At 43.8% G+C, this 25,627-nt stretch overlaps 1 protein-coding gene across 10 annotated transcripts in view; it reads right to left on the bottom strand.

The window, feature by feature from the left end:
* The window catches only part of KMT2C (lysine methyltransferase 2C), a 279,577-nt gene that overhangs the window by 15,158 nt on the left and 238,792 nt on the right, over window positions 1–25,627 (bottom strand). For all 10 annotated transcript variants that reach the window (XM_056519605.1, XM_056519603.1, XM_056519611.1 and 7 more), the window contains 12 exons: window positions 23,395–23,627; window positions 21,598–23,142; window positions 20,531–20,743; window positions 19,452–19,616; window positions 17,508–17,646; window positions 17,255–17,402; window positions 16,946–17,124; window positions 16,675–16,826; window positions 15,433–15,682; window positions 14,904–15,043; window positions 14,179–14,283; window positions 11,890–13,012 (listed from right to left, as the gene is read on the bottom strand). In XM_056519605.1, coding sequence (XP_056375580.1) covers window positions 11,890–13,012; window positions 14,179–14,283; window positions 14,904–15,043; window positions 15,433–15,682; window positions 16,675–16,826; window positions 16,946–17,124; window positions 17,255–17,402; window positions 17,508–17,646; window positions 19,452–19,616; window positions 20,531–20,743; window positions 21,598–23,142; window positions 23,395–23,627 — 4,392 coding nt within the window. The remainder of the gene's footprint in view (window positions 1–11,889; window positions 13,013–14,178; window positions 14,284–14,903; window positions 15,044–15,432; window positions 15,683–16,674; window positions 16,827–16,945; window positions 17,125–17,254; window positions 17,403–17,507; window positions 17,647–19,451; window positions 19,617–20,530; window positions 20,744–21,597; window positions 23,143–23,394; window positions 23,628–25,627) is intronic.

Raw genomic sequence — 25,627 nt, 5'->3', positions numbered from 1 at the left:
ATGCCCGAGACCTCAACCATCACTAAGGCTCAAAGAACCAGGATGGCCGACCTAAAAAAAGAGAAAGCAAGCCACAGCAGTCTAGGATAGTGTCCAAGACAAGGAGACTAACTAGAGTTGGATCCCAGCGGTCCGAGCGGACCAGAGCACTCTGAAGCTACATCCAGTCATGACGGGAACGGAGGGAAAACAAAAGGGGGATCCAGCAGGGACTCCCAGGTTCTGGGCACATGAAGACTGTGGTGTCAGTATAGCACAACAGACACTGACAAGGGAAGGATGAACACACCCTTCCAGGGTGATTGTGCCGAGGGAGGAGGAGAGCAATGGCAGGACCCAAACAACAGAATGTGGCTAGACTGGCTGTCGCTGAGCTATACATGATTGCGTTAACACCTCCAACAGAGGCTGCATGAGCAGCAGAAGATTACGAAAAAGAAAAACAGGAAGGAAGTCAGGCTGCAATAGTGGGGAGCATGGACAGCAAAAAGCGTTTCTGAACGCTCTTAGAAAAAACCAAGGACCCAGCCAGATACCAGTGGGAAGAGAGAGATGGCTCCATCTTGGCAGAAGATAGCGCTCAGCAAAAAGCCCCTCTAGTGGAGGGGGAAAAAGGGGGGTGGGCGAGAGGAAACTCAGGCACCAACCATGCCAAGCTCCGGATCCCCATAGCCACTGTGGAAGGGGGATTGTCAAGTGTGCCAGACACTGTAGTATGAGGGAAATGCAGCCCTATGGCAACGGGACAAAGTACTGGGTGGACGTAGCCCCCCCAGGAATCATGCGACAACATACAGAGAGATGGAGGGATCAGGATCCTGGACACTGGTGCTGGACAAAGATACAAAGACATGGCTACGAATGAGAGTAAAAAGCACACGCACACAGCAAACAACAGCACTGAGTGGAACACCCCATCGTGGTGAAAACCTGGACCAGATGGGTGCCACGGAGCCATCCTAGTCATGTCTAAGGCAACAGAGCAGATGCCTGAGCCACCCTGCACAGGAACCTAGGAAAGAAAACTGGAGGAATGGGGGGCTGAAATGACTGTTGCCCCAACAGGCGCCATGCTAGAACAGAGGTGCTCAACTGCCGCAGGCCTTTAGAACAAGATCACAGGAAGGCCGGAAGCACGGCACACCCCACTGACAGAAGGGAGGGTGGGCTCCACATGTGCAGAGGAGGACCAAAGCATACGTAGGGACACAGACATGGTTACCTCACAATAGTAGGGGGTACCAAGACAGCAGACACGAAGGAACTGCAGACATCCAAAAGTCCGGAATTATGGAAGACAGACTCAGCATCCTATGGTGTGTCACAACCATGCCCTTAGAAGACCAACAAGACACTCTGAGAAGGGGAACAGAGAGTGCTACTGTTGCTGTGAAATGCCCTAGAACCTGCAGGAAAATGCCTACACCCCATCTCCTAAATCCAGGAAACATGCAGGTATAAAAGTCCAATAAACCCACAGAGACACAGTTTGAGGAACTTCACATGGAAGGAGTCACTGAACTGTAGTCGTGGCAGGAATAGGTGAGGTGACCTGGTGGATTAGAAAGCAATGCAGACAGTGTCTGACTATCTGGCATAGGGACCATAGCCACACCGGGTCCCGCATTCAGAACCACACACTAAAAATGGGTTACCAGCCTTAAGCCGTGAGAGCGGCAGGCATGAAGAGAGGGACCTGGTAAGTAGAGAACCCTGCGAACCAGCATGTGGTGCATTGTGTAGGGCCCATGGAGCAACATGGGAAGACCCACTCGGAACTACGCCTTGGCAGTGGTTACCTGAACTTCCGCCACAGTGTGGGAAGTGTATGGTAGTTGACTCGACGTAGCAGTAAACCACACGGACATCCACCCGGCTGACTAGTGGAGCATTCCTGAACACAGGAACACTCCTTAGAACCCTCCCACAGAAAGTGGGGCACAGGAGTGCAGCCAATCTGATGGTTGACCCGGTGGTGTAGGAGACCATGCAGACTAATGGCTTGCTGACTGGCAGCAGTCCCTTGTGCCTACAGGAACCCCTTGACAGATTCCTCACACCAACATTGAGGTACGGGAAGCCACAGCCATGCACGCGGCAACCCAGAGATGGGAGACCAACGGCGGCGGAAACCCTACAGACAAAGTTTGGAGTAACGTGTGCCCCTCCAGGTGCTGGTGATAAGGAGACACAGACAGATAGGCAATAACTGGGCCCCTTTGACATATGTGGAAAGGCGGGGAAGTCTAAAAGCCATGGATAGAATCCCCGTCACCCTGGGAGATCTGGCGAGGTTTTTGAGCCGTGGATTGTATCCCTGTCGCCCTGTATAGGGTCCATAAGATACACCATATCACTTCACCGGACACCACACACTAGTAGTAAGATACTGGAACTTCAGCCACAGATACATCAGCTCTTGGAGAAGTGACAGGCGGCAGAGAAAACCATGCAGACCACTGAAAGGCTTACTTGTATGGGTCCATAGCAGACAGCTGGTCACTCCAGCGGTCACCTCGCACTAGAACCAGGGGGTCCCGTAATCTAGATACGGACACGGCAGTAATGAGATGAGTGACAGGTGAAACTATTGTCTGGCCTAATGAGAGCAGGGCCAATCCATGTTCATGCATGGAAATGTGCCACCATAGCCCCCTGAAAAACGGAGAGGAGGCGTTGCCTGGCCTCCTGGTCGCATGCTGGCTCAGGGGAAGAAGGGCGGCAATATACCACCATAACTCATAACTCCCGCCAGCTAAGCCCCCAGTGCGCTGCCAACCCCCGCAGTAGGGGAAAACATAGCTAGCGGAAAGGAGGAACAGCAAGGTTGTTCAGAGGTGAGCCGGAAAAGAACACCTGTGGAGGCAGCCGCTGAAAAAGGCCAACGGCTGTCCTCCACAGGACCTAGTTTGCAGACACACAGCCCTTCCACGAGACCCTGAGCAAGCCCCGCAATAAAGGACAGAGTCTCGTTTTAGAGAGGGAAAAAGAGAGGGGGCGGGGTACATACTCACCTGAGGACTCCATCCTTTACACTCACCTCAGGCGTCTTCAACCAGCTTATCGCCACGCTGCATCATACCAGGCTAAAATAGCGGAGCATGCAGTGGGGGACCCAGACCCAGGGTACAACCTCCAGGTGCTGGCCGTTGGCGACCGGGGTTAACAGTACATAACTCAATGTCTGTGCCCCTTCATCGCATATGGGGGAACAGTGAGCACCATTCTCCTGAACCCCCACCTGAAAAGGAGGAAAAAAAGAGAAGAAAAACCTAACTAAACAGCCCTTACTAGAAAATAATAAAAAAGACCAGGTCTGGGGAGCTCCCAGATCTGTGTTTTGCCTCCTACTGAAACTAGCTCAAACTGATTACCTCACTTCCAGTGGACTTTTTTCCCCCTAGTATCAGCGCCTCCTAATGGCAAAAGCATATGCCCGTCAGTATAGGTGTCCCCCAATGAAGAGCAACCGAGAAAAATAGATTACTAACCCGGTAATCTGTTTTTCATTAGATCATGACAGCACCCTTGGAGAGGAAAACACAAAGAATTATTAAACAAAAAAACATTTCCTTTTATTTTTTTAGGGTGGGATAAATGAGGGGTGCTGTCATGAGCTAATGAAAAACAGATTACTGGGTAAGTAATCTATCTTTACCTAATCGCTCATGACAGCACCCTTGGAGACTTAGAATCGTAACCAATCAGGGACTACCACCTGAAGGACTTTACGTCCAAAGGAAAGATCAGAAACAGGATTTAATTGCATAGAGTTTAAAAAAAAGTATGTTTTGAGGACCATGTAGCTGCCCTACAGATCTGGTCCAAAGAGTATTCAGCCTTCTCTGCCCAGGAGGAAGCCACTGCTCTGGTAGAGTGAGCTGAAAAAAATGGAAGGTGGATCCTGATTCTTTGTAGCGTAAGCTTAAGTAATTGATGCCCTGATATATATACTAATAGATGGTTTAGAAGCAGTCTTGACTTTGTTAGGGACAGAGAATTGGACTAAAAGATTTTCTGTAGAAGGAAAGTCCTTATTAGAGTCCAGATACTCCAGGAGGCATCTTCTGACATCAAGGTTATGGAACTTGACTTCACCTTCATGTTTTGGCTCATCACAAAAAGAGAGGAGAATAATCTCCTGAGATTTATGAAACTCTGACCACTTTTGGCAGAAAAGATGGTAAAGTTCTCAGTACTACTCTGTCATCTAATATCTTGGTATAAGGAGGAAAGGCAGAGAGTGCTTGCAATTCTCCTACTCTCCTAGCCGTTGTTATTGCCAGGAGGAAGCACATCTTGAGGGTGAGCAACTTGATGGAGATAGAATCCAGAGGTTCAAATGGTGGTCCTGATAAGGCATCTAACACCAGATTTAAGTCCCAAGGGGGATCTGTAGGTCTTGATAGAGGATTTAATCTTGTAGCCCCAGAAATAAATGTTATTTCTAAAGGCTCTCCATGTTCTTAGGTATATGGCGGATGTTACATCTTTCATGCCTGCAAGTGTTTATCACTTGGTCAGATAGGCCTCTAGCTTTTAGATAATCCAACAACAGTATACGGGTGTGTGCCTTAACCACTCAACCACCAGGCCACCCGCAACAGGATACAGGTGTGTGCAATTGCCACAAAGCCACTAGTCCTCCCCCTATTCAGAAATGTGCTTAGAGAATTGTCCGGAATGGTCGCAAGTTGTGACGGATATTGCACCCAAAAGAGTACAGGACATTGTCTGTGAAATTTTGCTTCGCCGGGGCACTGAAAAAAGTAAGGGGGGAGGTGAAGAATACTGTATTGCTGCCATATGTAAGATTCGGGCCGAAGCCATGCTACGTACTCCATTACAAATTGTACCTGCAAGGGTTAAGGAGGAACTCGAGAAACGTGCGCAAATGTCCCACGCTGGTCAGCGTCCCGCCCCTGGGCATGGACATCATGTAGCCATCTCAATGCCAAAGTGGAACTGCTGGTATTTGCTTGTTGTTGCCGGGGGACCGGAAGTCATCGCTGCACCGATGATGTCCGGAGATGTCCGGAGGAGTACAGAGATGAGTGAGCACACCGGAGCACATGGAGAGAGCACCAAGATGGCGCTAGCAGATCGGAAAGTTGCTGCAGCGCAATTATTTCAAGATCTGACTGACCGTTTGCAGCGATGGTCCCTTGGGGCCGAGGAGGCCTGCGACCTACCCTCGCTTCCAGAGGATGACAAATAGCCAGCCACCCCGGAAGAGGAATCATCCAAGTCTGCAGAAGCATCGCTGGTGAGGCTGTCTCCTCACCATAGGACCTGGGGATCTTGGGCAGAGATTGCTACCGAGAACTCGGAAGAAAGTACCCCGACTGAGGCCGCATTTTCTACACCCTCTTCCACTTCTAGCCCAGAAGCTGAAGCTACTGCACGCCCACAGTCACCCCCTCTACCCCAATGGTTGTTCGGCGATGAGCCTGCATTGATCCGGTATATGAGGGAACACGTTCTTCCCCGGCCAGGGAAGCCTCATTCCCCAGTTCCTACAGCCCAGGCTGAAAGAGCCCGCAGAGAAGCCGAAGTTGTTGCTATAGTAGAGGAACTGAGTGCACAACATAGAGAGAAGTATGGGCCCAAGCTGCTGCCGTATGAGGTACGTCAAGAACAGCAGGAAGACACAAAAAAGTTGGAGGCCCTATATATCTGAAAGCTGGAACAACCCCAGGCAGGTGAGCCACCCCTGGAGCGCCGCCAGGGGATTTGGTACATTCATGGACTGCCGGCATGGAGGCATCAACCATGTCAACAGGAGAGCTGTCCAAAGAGATTATCTTCCCCCAGTACTCCATTCCCTGGAGAAAGGTGAAATTGTGGAGTATACTCCGGTAAGGAGTCTGTGAGGAGAGTGGGCAGCAGCCATCACAAGGCCAAAAAAATGCAACTCAGCTACCTACTTCCCCTCGGACGACTGGGACACAGATCCTTTTGGGCTGAGACAGAGGAAGATCCCAGACGCCGCCTTTGAGGTGAAGATCTACATGCCTGAGGCACCTGCTACGGCTCCCAAGTTTCTTAAGAGATCCAGCTCTTCATCTTCCTTTACAGAAAAGGTGCCCAGGCCCACTACCCCTGAGGAGGTGTGGCCTGATCTGTGGGCACCAACTGATGTGCCTAGGCCTACTCCAGTCACGGAGGTGTGGCCTGATCAATAGGCACCAACAAATGTGCCTTGGCCTACTCAGGATGTCAAAGAGGTTTGGCAAGACCAACAGGCACCTGCAATTTCCCTAGTGGCGCAAGCTGCTGCTGTGAGCGTAGTGGTCATTGCTCAGTCACGTTTAACCCATGTGGCATGGAACACTCATGTTAACCCCATGGAGGGGGTCCAGTCTCACGCTTCTAGATTTATGTCCCAAGCTAGGAAGCATACAGATAGGCGAGGCTGGGATAGAAGAGTGAAAGTTTTGTGTACAATGACTGCACCTACTATGGGTATATGACTAACTGGTCTGTACAAAAGTACATTTTTATTGTTACAGGTTTACAACAACAGAGCAACGTTCAAGAAGAGTATCAGACAGACTTTCATCAAGCCAGTTTATCCTGCAATGTTTTTGTAAGACTCCATTGTGTATTGGGACTACGGAGCAATACGTGAACTTCAATGTACATAAGGTTAAAGTAATGTATTTTGTGCACCCTTTTGCACTCATGAATAACAGGTGGACTTAAAATGCCCGGACCAGTTATTATGTTAGCTGTACTTAACCCTCATGTCTACAGGTATTACAAGTTATGCCTAATAAAATGTAATAAAGTGTAAATGTACAGGATAGTTTAAAGGTATTCTAGTGATACCACATAGGTGTTGTCCCAGCCCCTCTGGGAGAGACGAGAAAGCCACCTTCACACCAACACCTCACGCAGCCAGATATCTAGATTGACCTAAATAGTGTACACACAATTCAGTACAGATAAGTCTAAATCACAAAAGTCGAATATACATTAGGGACTGTAGCATTCAGATAGCAGTCCACACCACTAGTCACTAAAATGTCATATAACTAATGTAATTTTTTGTCTTTGCATGCCCAGGGTACTTTACCGGCCAGAAGGTATTCCTGTAGCTAACCAAATGCACGTACAAAAGTAAGGTAACAGAATGTGAAATGATAGACCCAATAGACCCTAGTAGCCAATGCATTGGGCACAAAGCCTCTGGCAACCCAATTTGCAACCAGTGTCTAACAGCAAAAAAATAAACAGTGGTATGATGTCAAAGTGTATGTATAAGCATTGCCGTCACCATGCATACCAAGTCTAATAGTCAAATGTCAGTCCTAGTCAAATATATCATAGTAATAATCAAATGTGACAGTACTCAAGATATAGTCCAGTGTCATAAAATGTTTTAGTCAGTCAGAAATGTATAGTCAGCTATGTCTATAGGTATATTCAGAAGATAATGAATCCTTATCTCAAGCAAGTCCTAGAGTTGTTCTGTTCATCAGATTTGCAGAGCATGTATAGACATTATGTACAGAGACTCTTATCACCAGTTCATCAGTTTCCATATTCGTTTCATCAGCCTGAAATTGGACGTTGTATGTAATGCTTCAGGACTGCATACTGCCCAGTGACCATTTCGCTCCTCTCAGACGTCGAGGGAGACTTATATTAAGGGGGTTTGTCGTGTCCCGATACAGAACATGGTTCTGTTCAGTTGCTAAAGTCCCCTCAGGTAGAGTCCCTCAAGTTCACAGGGCTCTCCTGCAGGATCCCTCTAGGTCATTATTATGATTTCTATTGTACTTTAATTCTGTATTTTTATTTCTGGTATTGTACAGTGAATATAAGCTATGTGCAAAGGTTATTAGGATGTTTAAACTGTATAGGACTTACCTAAGGTCATGGGATATGGCCATGTCATATGTAATCACCTGATACCCAGAGTTCCAGAGGCTTAGGTAACCACAGGCAACCAGCTACCAATGTGCTTTAGTCCAGCCCCCTGATATATAAAGTGCTGTAGTCTCCACACTAGGTCCCTTTAGTTCCTGCGCTCTTGATTCCTGGACACTAAAACAAGCTCAAGTCCTGTACAATTTCAGTACAGCTAGGCCAAAGCCTACAAGTCTGCAGACACATCTGGATGGTGAACTGGTCCCTGGTACAGTAGATCCTCCCTGTCTGGAAGAACCCATGGTTGAGAGACGGACTTTGCCCTTAGCAAGGTAAACCAGGGCCTTCGAGGCCAGAAGGGCGCTAACAATAGCACTAAGGCTCTGTCCCGCCTTATGTTCTTCAAAATCCGAGGGATAAGGTGCAGAGGTGGGAAACCATACCCTCTTTCTCTTCCCCAGTCCTGAGAGAAGGCGTCTACTGATGTCGGATAATCCAGTGGGTTGAGAGAATAGAACCTGTGGTTCTTCTTGTTGTTTCTTGAAGCAAAGAGATCTATAGAGAATTTTCCAAACCTTTCCTCTATAATTGCAAATATCTCCTTGTTTAGACACCATTCGGACTAAAGGAGATGAACTCTGCTCAGGAAGCCTGCCACCTTGTTGTCTTCCCCTTTCAGGTGAACCACAGAGAGATGCCAACCTGGCTTCTGCTAGGTAAAAAATCTGGAAGGAGGGATTTAACAGGGAGTCTGATCTTGTCCCCCCGTTTGTTTAAGTAAGCTACAGTGGTGGTGTTGTCTGAATATATCAGCACATCATTCTCTTGAATTTGAGGAATAAGCAGAGATATTGCCTGAAACACTGCATCTGAGGAGACCATCTGCCTTGAAGGAGATGCTGGCCGCAGGAGGCACCCCAACCCCAAGGACTCGCGTCTGTAGTTATACTCACTACCGATGAGGGAGACCAAGGTACCCCTTGAGATAGGTTGTTGGGGTTCATCCACCATATCAAAGAGACCCTTGCTTTTGAGGAAAGGGAACATTTTTGGTTTAGTGATGAGGGATTGCCATCCCACTTTTGAAGTATATTGATCTAACATCCTGGACTCATCTGTACGGAGCCCATTTCAATGCTACAATACAAGAAGTCATCAGACCTAGTACTGACATTGCTTCCCTGAAGGTGCATAGGTGAGACCGGAAAAGAACTTCTTCTCTGTCCTTGATGAGGATCTGTTTGGGTAGAGGCAGGAGAGAAAGCTGAGACACTGAATCTAGAAAGATGCCCAAGAAAACACACTGCCTGGAAGGGGTTAAGTTTTTTTAGATTCAAACCTAGATCTTTCAGTATGGAGCAAACAACTTGAATGTGCAAATGAACGGTTTCTTAAGAGTCTGATACAATCAGTAAATCGTCCAGATATGGAACTAACAGAATATTCTGGGTTCTTCTGAAAGCTGCCACCTCGGCCATCACTTTGGTGAATACCTCTGGGGCTTGAGAGACCTCAAAGGGAAGGGCTTGGTACTGAAAATGGACCTATGCTCCCTTCATAAACACCTCCACTCTTAGAAACTTTTGATGAGAGTTGCGGATGGGAATATGGTAGTAGGCGTCTTCTAAATCTACTGAGGTCTTCATGCAATTTGGAAATAGTAGTGGGATTGTGGATTTTAGGGACTCCATCCTGAATTTTTTATATACAGAAAGTTAATTAACCTTTTCAAATTTATTATAACTCTGAATGAAGGTTTCTTTTTTTTTTTAAACTAAGAAGAGAGGGGAATAGAATCCCCTACCCTCCTCCCCCTGGGGGACTGGAACCAGGACTTTTTTGAGCAAAAGAGATTTTATTTCTGTGATCATGGCCTCTTGTTTCAGGGAATCCTTCACTATCCTAGTGGGAAAGAATCTGTCCGGAGGAAAACACCAGAACTCCAGAAAGAGACCCGATCTCAGGGTGGATAGAACCCAGTGGCTGTGGCTGCTTTCCCAGGTCTTACATTTATAGAAATCTGCTTTTTTGTCCATTGGGTCAGACAGGGTTCCTAGATCCTCAAAAGGCAAGGTGGATTTCTTTTAGCCACCAGGGCATCAATTAACAGGGCTCTATCCCATGACTTAATAACTGACTCCTCAAAGGGGTAGGAAAAAAAGATTTCTCCTCAGGATCTTCCCATTCCTTATCAATTATTTGCCTGATACTTTTATGCAAACTGAATGTACGGGACTTCTTGGGGCCTAAGCCTTCATAAAGGGCGTCTTCGGTCATGATCGTCTCTCAAGATTAGCCGTTAGACAGATTGCTTTAAGGAGCTGATCAGAATCATCTGGAGAAGAGCAATTTGGATTTAAACTCTTCTTGCTGTTCATCAGAGGAGGAATATAGAGTAAGATTTTCTTCTTGAACACAAGGGGAACTGGAAATGGCAGGGGTGACCATAGAGGAGGCTGAAGCACCCACATTCCCGACAATTCCTAGCCCCTTAAGGGATGAACCCATCTCCTCCCGGATCATTACTCATAGGTTGCTAGCAATTGCAGAGGACTCCTGGGCCACAATAACTTCAATTCAGGCTGCACATATAGATTTTTTTTTTATAGGCAGGATATAACGGCTTCCTACATTGTGCACATTCTTTATTACAGGATTTAGAAGATGACTTCTTACTACCCTACAAAACAATAGCCTGATTTAGCTAGCAGAATATGGAATGAATTTGAAATGATCTCACCCAGAAGTAGATCCACACCTCCGTAGCCGGACTGGAACTACTCTTCTTGGAGCGTCCACCTCCCTCTGTCGAATGCTCTGACATGCTGGAGGAGTTCTTTCAGCAAAATACTGCAGGGCAACCAGGAATGGTCTGCTCAGCTACTGTGGGCTGGAACTGCTGCCACTGGATAATGCTGCTGCGGGCTGCTGTACTGCTGCAGGCTCAGGCTTCTGCTGCTGTGGATATTTCAGCGGGCTGGGTTCCTGCTGTCCACAAGGTTCCAGATGCTGAGAACGCTGACGGGGAATCCGAAAAGGAGAAGTCCTGCGCCCCTTTGAAATGGAGCTGAAACCAGAAGTGACGCTATGCTGCCGGGCTGACGTCACATCCGTCGGCGTTGCTGCGCAAGCGACGCTCCAGCCCCAGAGATGGGAGAGCGGCGGAAACCACGCTGCTCCACAACCCCCTCCTCCTAAACGCAGCCGATACCGGGGAAAAGGACAGAGATGAGGACTATCGGGACCGCACCGGACCCACAGGCAGACTCATGGCTGCTCCCCAGAGGAGACTTCTGCGGAACAGGGAGCCCCACTACCGGAGGACCTGCAGCCCCTTGGAGAGGTACAGGAGGACAGGAAACCTGAATTACGGTGTGGAAAGGCATGTCCCATTTTATGTTCCAAGGTTTCCTGTCCTGCGATGGGAGGTCCTCTCCAAGGGTGCTGTCATAAGCGATTAGCATTAAGCCATTTTTTCACTGAACTTGACATGACAGGCTGTTATACCCATAGCAAGCCTGCAGAGGATAAAACAATGGCATCATATGTAATAACTGCAGGGATCAAACGTATCTGTATTACAGCTGCAGAGATATCGTAGCTTGTGTGTGTGATGGTGGGACCCAGCACAGGCCTGTAGCTATACATTACTAGATGTACAGGGGTAAAAAGGTTGTGTCATTTTCTGCAAATCTCTTGGCGAGCCAGGGAGTGGAGCACAATGACTTCCACTTTTCCGGCTAAGAACTTACGATCAAAGCAAGTCTCAGCAGTGAGACCTTGGGCAATAAACAATGTTTTTAATGACAGTAATGCTTTAAAAGGCGTATTCAAGAGGAAAAACAAAAATGATTTTCCAATCAAGCGGTATCAGAACATTACAAAATACTTTTAAATCTATATTTAAAAATGTAAGCCTTATACACTTAATATGGATACGTTGATATAAATTGTGACATTACTAAGAGTTATGGTCACCAGTTAAACTCTAGACATAGTAAAAAATTTGCCCACCTTTTGGTGTAGTATCTGTAAGGACCAGATCTTCATGTCCCTGTTCATGTACTCTGATGACAAATAAAGGCAGTCCATCTTTCTCTTCAATAGAGCAGAGGTACCGGCAGCGCCTGTTGGCATAACGCATACTCCAGTACAACCTGCTACCTTCATAACCCACTGGGAAAAGAGCAGTCGCGGAGTGAAAGTTCTGCATTTGCTGTGGCAGCAGCTGACCAATTGCATGAAAGATCAGGCTGCCAACACGGAAAGTGTGGTCACGTTCCCCCCGCTGCACAATGCTAGCTATCTGCCGCACCTCATCACGCTGAACGTAAACTCTACGAAAGACTGCAAAATAAGTCAGTTCTTGCTCATGAGCTCCCTTTGGCTTGTGCATGGGGCAAAGCATAGTTTTGTCTTTAAAAAACATGCATTGTGCTTTTATTGCACAGGTGAAGTGATAGATATTGGTGCACCTTAACCTGTGGCAGCCACTTGTGGCTCCCATTTTATGACAAAAGACACACTTCATCTGCAGTCCTCGTCTCAAAGCCAGTTCTACATTTATTAAGGCACCAGCCTGTGTCTCATAGACTTCAGTAGACCAAAGAGCACAGTTTAAATGGACCCAGACGTCAAGATCAAGGTTCAGCAGCCTTGCCGGCCCATCCGTCATTCCATCACCCTCTTCATGGCAGAAACAGCATTTTCTAAAATCTTTGGGCAAAGGATCTGGCTTCAGAGACGTTCCTAGTCTTTTCAAAAATTCATCTATATCATCCTCACATTGAGGTTTGAAAGGCATCTTGGGAATAACAATTTGAATATTCCATTTCTTCCACTTCATTCCTCTCCACTTTTTACTAAAAGGCCGCAAATCATCCAGACCACTATGTACTGCTCTCGGCCGTGGTTTTAGCTTCACCGTGACTTTCAGTTCATCTGGCTTCGCCTCGACTTTAGCAGTTTCAAAAGCAGCAGGTGGGAATGAAATGGGAGGGGACGTTGGTGGAGAAAACTTTTCCTGCAACAACGGAAGGCAATGAACATCCAGGGTGGAAGTATTGTTACTGTACTGATGGCAGGACTTTGGTTGAGTTTCCTTTAGAGTTGGAGATGTTAAGGAACAATCCGGGCCCTGTAAAATAATTCACTATAAGTTAATACAATAAAAAGACTGCTGGATCTTTTTTAAGTTAAGAGATTACATGGAGTATTGTGTTTAATTTTGGGCACCTGTGTATATAAGAAGGACATGGCTAAACTGGAGTAAGTGCAGAGGTGAGTGACAAATGATGGTATGGGGGGTTTACAGGACCAAGACAGGTTATCAAACTTGGGGTTATTTAGTTTGAAGAAAAGACGTCTTAGGGACAATTTGATCACAATGAACAAATATATGAATGGACAGTACAGAGATCTTTCTAGTGATCTTTTTATAACTAGGCCAGTAACTATGAAGAGGGGGCATCCTCTACGTTTAGAGAAAAGAAGGTTTCACCATCGTCACAGACTGGGATTCTTTACTGGGATTATGGAACTCTCTGCCACATGATGTTTTGATGTCTGACTCAAGTTCAAGGGGGGGCCTGGATGTTTTTCTTGAATGTTTTTCTTGAAACATATATTATAAGTTATGGATACTAGATTTGTGAAGATAGTATGTTGATCCAGGGATTTATTCTATAGCCATATTTGGAGTCGAGAAGGATCCAACTGCAATGGGACAACTGACATCAGCCTCACAAAGGTAATTTGCCTTTCATCTGGATCAACACAGTAGGGTTAAAGATTGATCTTTTTTTTAACACCCTTATGAACTATGTAACATCCCAAAACTAAATATGTTAACGGCAACAAAGCTCAATATCAGCTGTACACTGTGCAGATCCGCACTGTATTTTCTCCCACATCATAAAACTATACATGCTACTTTATAAGTTTTTAACTAGTCTACTCTACATGAATATAAAGAAATAGCCTAAATGAGTTGTATGAATAAAAAAAAAGTGTTTTCAATCTACTGGAAGTAGCGCTTTCAAAAAAGGATCAAAAAGGTACAGCATCAAAAGGTACAGCTGTACGGGAAGAAGGCAGCGATCCTATTAAAAGGGGCATTATCTTATAAAGGTGATGGCATATGCCATCACTTTGATAGGGGTACCAAGTTCTGGGACCCCTATTGATCTAAATGTTGGAGCCCAATAATAAGGTGATTGCATATACCATCACTTTATGAGATACATATATTAAAACAAACCTTTAAAGCCTAAATAAAACATTTGAATAACCTTCAGATATTACCTTGATCTCATTGCTCTTTGCCTGTACGGCAGAATGCAGCAGAAAACAATTGTTGCTGCAGAAGACAAGTTCTCTAACCATGCGTCCAGTGCTGTTAAGGAACTCCTGTCAAGCAGAAATATGACACGTTAGTTGCTAGGCAAGTCATATATATTGCCCAGGCACCAGACGAAAAAAAACAAAAAAAAAAGAAGAAGAAATAGGTCTAACAAACATCTAAAATTTGCCAATAAGGTTAATGCTATCTAAAGGGGATTTGTCACTAGATTTGTAACCACTAAACCATTGCCCAGACAAAAAGTTTCCTTTCTAGTATTATTTAATAAATCAACAACACAGTATGTACAGTATTAAATTATCCAAGAAGTGTCATGTGGTCAGTCCCTGGCACCTAGTCATACAGTCCTAGCGTTGCTCACAGATCACAGGCTGGGATATCTCATTAAAAGCCATCAATGGCCACATCTGGCATGTAGGCAGTATGCAGAAGATAGGGAGGCCAGTGACCCTCACTTCACTGGAAAATTCTGCCATGTTTAGCTATTCCTCAACAAATGTAATTAGATCTAGTGAGAGGCTCCCTGCACACAAGGCTGAAGACATACTTGCTATTATAAATAGTACAATTGAACAATACACAGCAAAAGTTGAAGGGAAGCACCATCTCCTACAGATTATTGAATAAGGTTCTTCCTGCTTACGTAGTGATGCAGAAAGCTTCATACCTGTTTGGGGAAGTGTAAATCTCTCACTGATTTTCGTACCCCATTTCCAAACACTACAACCTTGCAGTGACAGCACCACGACTGCCTAAGAGCTGGAGAATCCCCCATAGTTGGTGGGTGAGGTCTGTATCCTGGCATACCTACAGAGGGAGAAACCCAAGAGTTATGCCTTACATATAACACTAGTGTTCTATACATTATTTACTGAGTAACAAATAGACATATGCCAGATCTGTCAAAAGGATAGGGTACTGATAAATAATCTTGACACAGGATCTACTCAAAAGGTTCATGTTGCATGCTGCTATTTATTTTTATTGAAATAACCCAAGCTCGGGTCACAGCATGTTATATGAACATATTCTGCACACACAACAAAAGCATCCACAGACCCCCAGTGAACTCTATGACTACACATTGGTATACATTGGAAGTATTAGTCGGGGAATAAATGTGACATAAACCTTATGTGATGTGAACAGAAGTTTTTAACAGAGGTCTTATATACAGAAGCTTAGCAGAGACTCACCAGTACTATGAGACATGAATGGCAAGCTGTGATTTTTCATGTCATAAGATCCTATGAGTCTGGTTGGAGGTATGGACCCTGGTCTGGGGCGTTGACGTAACAGCTGCTGCCTATACTCCATGTTGGAGTTCATCCTGTGCCCGTTCATTAGGATAACAGAAGCAGAGTCTGGAGCGCTGCTCACTTCATAGCTGGTGGGAATGTGAACTTGCAGCAAATCAGCAAATGCAGCCACTACTCCACTAATATTCTGGAAAATAAATACATTAGCTGCCATTAGATAGTAAACATCTGGATCGCTTTGTGGGGAACAAATCTCGGCATTTAAAACTAGCCAGCATCAGGGATTACTCTGACACCTATTAGCAGTGGTTGTAGGCTGTTAAAACAGGTGGAAGCTGCTGGAAATGGAGAGTGCTTGGCCCCTGAGCTCTTTCCCATACACCCTTTAATTGTGCCATGATTGAGGTTAAAAAAATAAAGAAGATATATATATATATATATATATATATATATATATATATATATATATATATATTATATTTCCCCCCCCCCCCCCCCCCCCCCAAAACTAAGTACAGACATAATTTTAGGTTAAAAAAAACACTAATTTGGCCGTCACTTTGTCAAGCTGCAGGTGGTCAAGTGTCATACAGGAAACCAGAGGCCACTGAGGCCAGTGACATGTGAACAACGTATGTGGCTCTGATGTAGCTGGCCCAATGGGAAACACCAGGATGGCAGATTTACCCCTCTAGTGCCCAACCAAAGAATCACATTACAGAGGGTCTCAGGCTGGATACTGTGTGAGAAGCTCTGTCTTATAATGCAAAGCAATATGCTTCAGGAGCGGGAAGCTCTGTCTCATAATGCAAAGCCATATGCTAGAGGAGCGTGGTTCCCAGTTCGGGCATTTAGGCGCCAAAAGATTAATTAAAAAAAAGAAAAAATTTGAAAAAAGTAACAAAATACATTGACACTCCTCTGGAGGCCAGAGGAAGCGGGAGACCGCAAAACAGTCTATTGCCAATTCAGTACGGCTGGAGCGTTTTTTTGTCCCCATCAGTAGGCTCATTTAAACGGATCAATAAAGGTTATGTTTTATTTGGATGAGTGTCAATGTATCTTATTCCTTTTTTTTCCCAATCTGAAGTATGCTTTACTTCTCAGTGCCTTTGTTATTGCGATTAAAAATATATATATTTTACATATGAACATATAGACTGATAACATATAGGTTACCTCAGCTGCTGTAGGGTGCAATGTGATTGCTACAGAGATAAATCCAGACTTGGGTCCATTTGGTGCTTGTGCAAATTGTGATCCAAAAAACATGGGACCTGCTCCTGGCTCTCTCTTCATTCCACAGTCTCTGGAATCAGACCCTGGAAAGACTTAAAGCAGTAAAAGAACAATTACAATTTACTTATCTATTTGACCGCCTTACTTACAATGGTAAAACAATTGAAATTTATTACAAGGGTCCAGTGGGAAACAATTGCACTCTAAATACCTTTTCCTGTACTGCTTGGTAGTATTGGAATGATAGGGGAAGGTGCAGGATCTGGTGGTTCCTCTTTCACTAGTGACAAATCTGGGTATCTGCTTATTTCCATCCCAACTACACTTTCAGGAGATGAGGAGGGCACAAAACTGTCAGGGCTATTCCTGGCATCACAGTGATCCTGAACCCTGGTAAAGAGGAACATTGGTACGATTAGAATGGACTAGTACTGTACTTGTAAAAAGAATGACTCAAATATGATAAATCAGATGAGGAAAATGCACATCTATATGCAAAACATCTGCACAATAATCCCACCTCAACTCCTCCTGATTGTTGTGTGGTGGAGTGGGCAATGAAGCTGGGACATCCACTGATTTAGGTGCCTGAGTAATGGCTCGAGCTAACAAATCATCCTGGGACCTGAAAGGCAGCTGAAATTGTTTGGGTCCCAGAGCTTTGGTAACTGTAACATAAGAAAAACAACTATAAGAACATGAAAATAAAGTAAAATATTTCCTTTAAAATTAGAATTTTTGCCTTTGAAGAAAGAAGCTAAAATCATTTATACCGTGGCCTCCAAGAATGGCAGCCTTTCCTGCCAGTTCTTCAGTGGTGGCATAACCATTCACCATCTTCTGGCAGGCTACTGGAGGTGGTGTAGGAGGCAGAGAAGCCGGAGGAGTGGGAGGATTGCTGAGATTATTTTGCTGTGAAAATACACAATACTTCTTTTGTTACCATGTATTAATGTCATAATACATACATTCATAAATAAAAATATATACATTAATAAATAAAAAGTAAAAATCTGAGTCAATAAAGGAATTCTTGTTAAAGGCCATCTGTGGCTGAAAACAACTTATCCCCTATCCACAGGATAGGGGATAAGTTTTTGATCGCGGGGGGTCCGACCACTCAGACCCCCGCGATCTCCTGTACGGGGCCACGGCTCAACCGTGCAGGAGGCGTGCTGGCCTCAGCATGACGCTGCCGCCGACATGCCCCCTCCATGTAGTTCTATGGGAGAGGCGGGGAGGCAGTGTTCGTGCCTCCCCGCCTCTCCCATAGAGCTGTATGAGGAGGGAGCGTACCGTTGACCTCTCTAGGTCGACGCTACGCGCATTAACGCGCTCACTGAGCGCTAATAAGGAGGCCCCATTCAGGAGATCGCGAGGGTCCCACCGGTCGGACCCACAGCGATCAAACAATTTTCCCCTATCCTGTGGATAGGGGATAAGTGTTATAACGCTGCAGATGTCCTTTAAGGCTTCAGATTTGTGTCATATCGTAGATGAACCAATCATGATATACATTCTACAAGTAAGAATCCGTTATACAGTCATGGACGTAAATGTTGGCACCCCTAAAATGTTTCAAGAATACAAAGTATTTATCACAGAAAAGGATTGCAGTAACACATGTTTTGCTATACACCTGTTTATTCCCTTTGTGTGTATTGGAACTAAACAAAAAAATGGAGGAGAAAAAGCAAATTGGACATAATGTCACCAAACTCCAAAAATGGTCTGGACAAAATTATTGGCACCCTTTAAAAATTGTGGAAAAATAAGATCGTTTCAAGCATGTGATGCTCCTTTAAACTCACCTGAGGCAAGTAACAGGTGTGGGCAATATAAAAATCACACCTGAAACAAGATAAAAAGGAGAGAAGTTCACTTAGCCTTTGCATTGTGTGTCTGTGTGTGCCACACTAAGCATGGACAACAGAAAGAGGAGAAGAGACCTGTCTGAGGACTTGGGAACCAAAATTGCTGTTGGGAAAAGGTGCCCTTCCAATAAGAGAGACCTGGAGCAGTTTGCAAAGGAAGAGTGGTCCAATATTCCGGCTGAGAGGTGTAAGAAGCTAATTGATGGTATATTATTTTTCCAAAGGGTGTGCAACCAAATATTAGGTTAAGGGTGCCAATAATTTTGTCCAGTCCATTTCTGGAGTTTGGTGACATTATGTCCAATTTGTTTTTTTTCCTCTTTTTTTTTGTTAAGTTCCAATACACACAAAGGGAATAAACATGTGTATAGCAAAACAAGTGTTACTGCAATCTTTTTCTGTGGGAAATACTTCATTTTCTAGAAAAAATTCAGGGATGCCAACATTTACGGCCATGACTGTAGATTAAAAGTCTCCAAAATGTAAATACAGTCTCCATTAATAAGAGGGATACATTTACATGCAAGCTATACTTGAGCTCTGGTAACTTTTCTGAAACAGGATCATGATAGCAATTTATAGACCAATGTTGTTGAGATATCAGCTTACAGCTTTCATACTGTGGCATTAAAGAAGGAAGAGGTATGGGGAAGCCAGCGACATTTCAGCAAAGTGTAGGCAAATACAGTGGACAGGTATGGTTGTTGCCATCACTCATCAGATTTTTCCTGCTCGCTCCATTTTGAATGCAGGAGTGCAGTCATGGGGGACATGTGGGCTTTTTTTATGCACCCCCTTCACAGTGATTTACACAGATAGAAGGTAGAGAAAGAGGTTACAAACCTTAAAGATTAACTGTGAATAATAATCTGATACGCCATCAAGAGAAGCACAGCCAAAGGTTCCCAGCAGTCGACTCCCGGCACTCATTGGGCCAGTTCCGTAAGGGAGAAATTGTGCAAAGTTTATTCCAACTATTGGCTCAATTAGTGGAAGCAGGGAAAGTTGCTAAAAGAAAAAGTAAATATCACATAAGAGTTTAAATCCCTTTAAATGCGCTTGTTATTTAGTGTATATTTGTTAATAGACCTAGGATGTAAACAATCCCTCATAGTAATGCATAAATACAGAGGTTTTTTAAATATAACTAGAACTGTCCCCGTTTTTTTACCCCCATTTTGTTTCCTTTTTTTGCACGCTGTAAACTGATTCAAAATGATTTAAAAAAAATCCCATTCATGTCATTGGGATTTTTTTTTTTTTACAATCCGTTTGCACCCATCTGCACTCATTTCCGTTTTTACAGCAGAAAAAACGGCACATGCAGTATTTTTTCTTGTCCAAAAAAAACGGAAGAAAAAAATGGATACAGTAAATGTAACATTGAAGTCTATGGAAAACTGATGAGCCTTTAATGTCATCTGTTTGCATCCGTTTTTTTCAATCCGTTTTTTTTTATTTATTAACTGAACAAAAATGGATCCAAACGGATAACATCTGTTTGCATCAGTTATTGTCTTTTTATTTTTTATTTTTTTTAAGTCCATTTTTAATTTTGACGGGAGAAGAATGAACGGGTCTAGACAGCTGTGTGAACACAGCCTTAGCAAATCTACAGTAAGAGTCCCTGGAACCTGACTCTAATCAATTGGCCATTGATTGTTCATTCTTGAAAAGGTCGTACCCTTGCCAAAATGTTTGGATTCCCTAGAGTAGTCTGCTATAACACTGTTAAGTCTCCCAGAACTGTGCCTTTTTCAAGACTAAATGCACCAATGACTTAAGTAGATTTGCCCATCTTTAAAGACAACATATTTTCCATAAAATTTAATTATCAGAAACTAAAATGTACTAAATGGCTAAAATAAAAATGGTAGATGGAGTAGTTTTACTCTGCTAAAACCGTGTGGATAGTTAAATACCTGCTTTATTTGGCTGAAAGTCTCAGAGTTTGAAAATATGGCTGGTTTCTGTTCTTCTTCTTTCTTCCTTTTCTTTGATCGAGGGGCAGGCTTCTCTGCTGTCCTCTGCACTCGCTTGTTTCTTGGTTTCTTCTTTTCCATTTCAAAATCTGTTCTAGGGAGTAGGTTCTGGTTGACATTAAAGCCAACCAGCTCTTTGTTATCTGGGATATGCTGAAAAACACACCATAACTTTAGTTGTTCACTTTTCTACATTCTTTCATTTTACGTGCTGCTGTTTTTTTGTACAGTAATACACTTGTGAATGTTGCTGTTACCGGCTAAAAGAGAAAACAAATATGTAGGGAAATGAAAACATGACTTGGTTATTGTTTTGAAAGGAACAGCAACTTCCCTTCTCCGTGGAGCTGCCAAAGATAGATGAGTGCTGTTTTAGGCTCTCTTTGGTGGCTCCTCTGACAACGTATAGAGCAGCTGCATGCATGCCCAAGTCTTCTCTCCACTAAAAACAATTGTGTTGGGGCCCCATTCTTAAGATAGCAGGGGGTCCCAACAGTTAGACCACTGCAATCTGACTTTTAACCCCTAACTTGAAACACCCTTTTAATGGTCACACACACACCACTAACTATGTGATCTGCCTGATCACAGAGAGAATGGATTCTCTATTTAGTGAAGTACAGGAAGATGGGACAAACCACTGGAAGGGCAAGTAAACCCCCAGACAACCAGGTATAAATTCTCTATTTTTATTATACCAACAAGAAAAAAAATACATTATTAACTGTCCCACATATACCCTACACCAGAAGCTTTTATTCAAGGAGATAAAATATTCAAAGGGGTTGAAAAAAAAAAGCAACATTTATCTCCTAATAGGATAGGAGGTAAATCTATGATTGTCCCAAGTCCTCAGTTTAAATGAGGTGTCAGTCAAGCATGCACAGCACGAAAAATATGCTGAACATAAAGGTTGTTTGTGGTCTAACCCCTTTAACCTCTCTACTGTAGATGCCAACTTAAATGTATCACGATACACACAAAGACAACAACACAGCCCAACTCACCAATACATTTCCAGGTCTTCCTGTGGACTTTGAATCAAAGGAACCATCTTCAACAAATTGTAAACTTTCCTCAGAGTTTTGAGGCAACAAGACCGGTTGTTTCTTGTTTTTGAGCAAGTGTTTCAGTAATTCATTTCCAGATTCCAGTTTTCCTGAGGGGCCGGAGGCAGTATGAGAAGTTATTTCTGTGGAAAGTGCATCGTGCGATGTGGCTTTATTATCTTCAGTCTTAAGCCCGACTGATGGTTGATTTACTTTGGAGTCAGATTCCTCTGGAGACTGATCTCCTTCCATCTGCTCCAATTTAATTTCCTGAATATTAATGTTGTCTTTAGTGTGCGGTTGACCATCCTCTTGGTCCAGCCTAGGTTCCTGAAATATCTGTTTCACATCTTTAGGGAGGAGTGGGCCTTCAGAATCTATAGAGCTATTGTTTGCCGCATTAGGTGTTGAAGACCGAATTAAGTCAGCCACATTTTCTCCTTGAAGATCATTCACAACATTCACTGTTGGGGTTGATGCTTCTGAAATACTTGGAGTTAGTGGAGCAGTAGAATCAGAACGTGGTGTTGAGGGTGGGGATTTCAGAGAATCAGAGTCCTCTTCTTTTTTCTTTTTCCGTTGTCTTTTCTTTTTTACTTTCTCTTCTGGAATGATATCAGAATACAGTTGTATAAGTGACTGGCTTGGACTCTGAAAATTTGTGGAACTTGCAGGCCTGTCCTGTCCACTGGAGTTTCCATTATCAGCAATAGGTGAAGCATTGGTGACATTCGGCATAAATGGAGTTTGTGGAAACCCAGACTGATTGTCTTGTCTATACGGAGAAAGTCCCAAAGATCTTTTATCAGAGTTTTGCACAAAAGGTGCAGCTGGAGGAGAGTTACCTATATTTGGATGGGTCATTGGATGTCCCATTTGAGATTGCTGCTGTGTAGATTGTTGGAAGGGTGGAATTTGCATGAAGTCATTTGGTAACTCAGAACCAAAGAAAGGCATCTGTGACAAAGATATTTTACCCGAGTCTGGAGTTATCATTCCATGCTGCTCTATTTCTAACCTTTGCTGCAATGCTCTTTGACGATCCACTTCCTGCATGAGTTGAATTCTTTGCCGTTCTTGTTGTTCACGCAATCTCTCTTTTCTTTCCCTTTCTTGGAAAGTTTCGCTGAAGGGGTTGTTGTCATCAAAGTGAACCCTTGGTGGAGCATTTGGGTTTGCAATAGCAGCTGGAGCAGTTACTTCAGAGTTGACAGGATGCTGCATCCTGGGGGGATTTATCGGTGTGGCACCTCGAGGTCCAGGCTGCCAACCTTGCATGTTTGGCATCCTTGGCTGACTGGGTTGGCCTGGTATCACAGGCCCTGGAGGGTGCAATGTTTGTGGAATAGGAAAGCTTTGTGCATTTGTTGGGGGTGGTCCTCCCGGTGTCATCATTGTCTGCTGTGGTAGGACCCCAGGCATTAAAGGGGCCACTGAAAACTGCTGCTGTTTGCTTCTATATTCTTCAATAAGCTCTGTGTGTTCCTTTTGCTGTTTTCGTATCTATTAAAAAAAAAAAAAAACAACACTTTAATTCTCCAATACTGTCAAAGTGGATGACAAAGTTAATTAACTAAACAGACTCTTCAAAAACAAAAATACATGCAAAATATTCTGGTTTGGTATGTTTTACACACAACCTTACAGTCAATACCAAACTCTGTTATATAACCTAAAAAGCACCAATGAAATCATTTAACATTGAGAAAGATGACAACTTCGGTAAGATACAGGTAAGGTTGAAGGGACATTTACCTGTTCCAGTTGTTTTTGGACCATGCTTTGCTGCTCTGTAACATGTTTGAGCTGTTCGGCATCCTCCTCAGGAAATTCGCGGCCTGCTTTCTTAGCGGTTCGCTGCTTGGCTGATAGTGCCTTCTTAGATTTTCTGTGAGCACCAATTTGCTCCTCCAAAAATTTTTGCTGTATTTGAAGGAGTTGTTGAGTCTCCTGAAGCCATTCCTCATATTGTTTTTTCTGTGAGTCATCTATGGAAAAAAATAAAAATAAATGATGTTTCATGATTTCTGTGCAGAATAAACCACAGAGGGCAGGGGCAGTTTGCGCAACTCATGAGTATTCTGGATTACTGTGTCCCAGAGCTGACATTGCACTACAATGATTAACCCCTTAAGAACCTGGGGTTTTCCATTTTGCACTTTCGTTTTTTCCTCCTTACCTTTAAAAAAAATCATAATTCTTTCAATTTTGCACCTAAAATCCATGTGATGGCTTATTTTTTGTGCCCCCAATTCTACTTTGTAATGACGTCAGTCATTTTATCCAAAAATCTACAGCGAAATGGAAATAAACATTGTGCAATAAAATTGAAGAAAAAACGCCATTTTGTAACTTTTGGGGGCTTCCGTTTCTACACAGTAAATTTTTCGGTAAAAATGACACCTTATCTTTATTCTGCATATCCATACGATTAAAAAGATACCCTACTTTTTGATTTTGTTGTACTTCTGAAAAAAAATCATAACTACATGCAGGAAAATTTATAAGTTTAAAATTGTCATCTTCTGACCCCTATAACTTTTTAATTTTCCGCGTATGGGGCATTATGAGGGCTCATTTTTTGCGCCGTGATCTGAAGTTTTTATCGGTACCATTTTTGTATTGATAGGACTGACATATTGATCAATTTTTATTAATTTTTTCATGATATGAAAAGTGACCAAAAATACACTATTTTGGACTTTTATTAGGGAAGGGGTTAAATTATCTTTATTAACTTTTTTATTCCCTTTTGTTTGCAATGTTATAGCTCCCATAGGGGTCTATAACACTGCACTAACTGATTTTTTACATTGATCAATGGTTTCTCATTAGAAACCATTGAACGATGATTCTGCCGTTTGACTGCTCATGCCTGGATCTCAGGCACTGAGCAGTCATTTGGCGATCGGACAACCAGGAGGCAGGTAAGGGGACCCTCCCCGTGTCATACAGCTGTTCGGGATGCCACGATTTCACCACGGCAGTCCCGAACAGCTCCTGAGCTAACCGGCATTAGTTTAGTTTCACTTTAGACGCGGCGATCAACGTTGAACGCCACGTCTAAAGGATTAATAGTGCACGGCACAGCGATCAGTGGTATTAGCCACGGGTCCATCTATGACGCCGTGGCCCCGTGTTATAGAACGGGAGCGGACTCAGGATGTACAGGTACTCCCTGGGTCCTTAAGTGGTTAAACCTTTTAACTATTTATCTATTTTAATTACTGCATAATCATATATTGCTAAAAGTGTCTATCACTGCCTGCAAAAGTATGAATAAAAAAAAAAATAACCTTATCTTCAGGTGCTGCTGGTATTCCACAGAAGAAAGATTTCCAAACCAGGAGAATGCATATGTATCAGATCAGTATCATTACGGTTCTGAAAAAAGAAGATTTTTTATACTTACCGGAAATCTCTCTTTCTCGAAGGATCCATTGGGGGACACAGACCTTGGGTATATGCTGCTGTCTCTAGGAAGCTTGACACTATGGTAACCAAAAAGTCGGCTCCTCCCATCAGGATATACCCGCCTCCAGGCCACTGAGCAATTCAGTTTTAGCCCCAGAGCAATAGGAGGAGACCGACAGGTCAAAGGAAAAAACCATGAACTGTCCGAGAACCAGAAGAAAAATTAACTGAACACTCCCTCGGACAGATAACCAAATAGGAACCCCAGAAAAGGGCAGGAGCTGTGTCCCCCAATGGATCCTTCGAGAAAGATTTTACGGTAAGTATAAAAATCTCCTTTTCTCTATCGGCTCCATTGGGGGACACAGACCTTGGGGCGTACCAAAGCCGTCCCTTGGGTGGGCAGAGAAAAAAGTTCAGGCAGTCGGCTGTACCACTGCCGCCTGCAACACTATACAGCCCAGACTAGCATCAGCCGATGCGAAAATATGAACCTGGTAGAATCTCGAAAAAGTGTGCAAAGACGACCAGGTGGCCGCTTTACAGATCTGCGAGGCTGAGTCCTTGTTTCGGA

Source organism: Hyla sarda, chromosome 5 (assembly GCF_029499605.1).
Source record: "Hyla sarda isolate aHylSar1 chromosome 5, aHylSar1.hap1, whole genome shotgun sequence".
Taxonomy (NCBI): domain Eukaryota; kingdom Metazoa; phylum Chordata; class Amphibia; order Anura; family Hylidae; genus Hyla; species Hyla sarda.
This window is presented reverse-complemented; position numbering and strand designations above follow the sequence as displayed.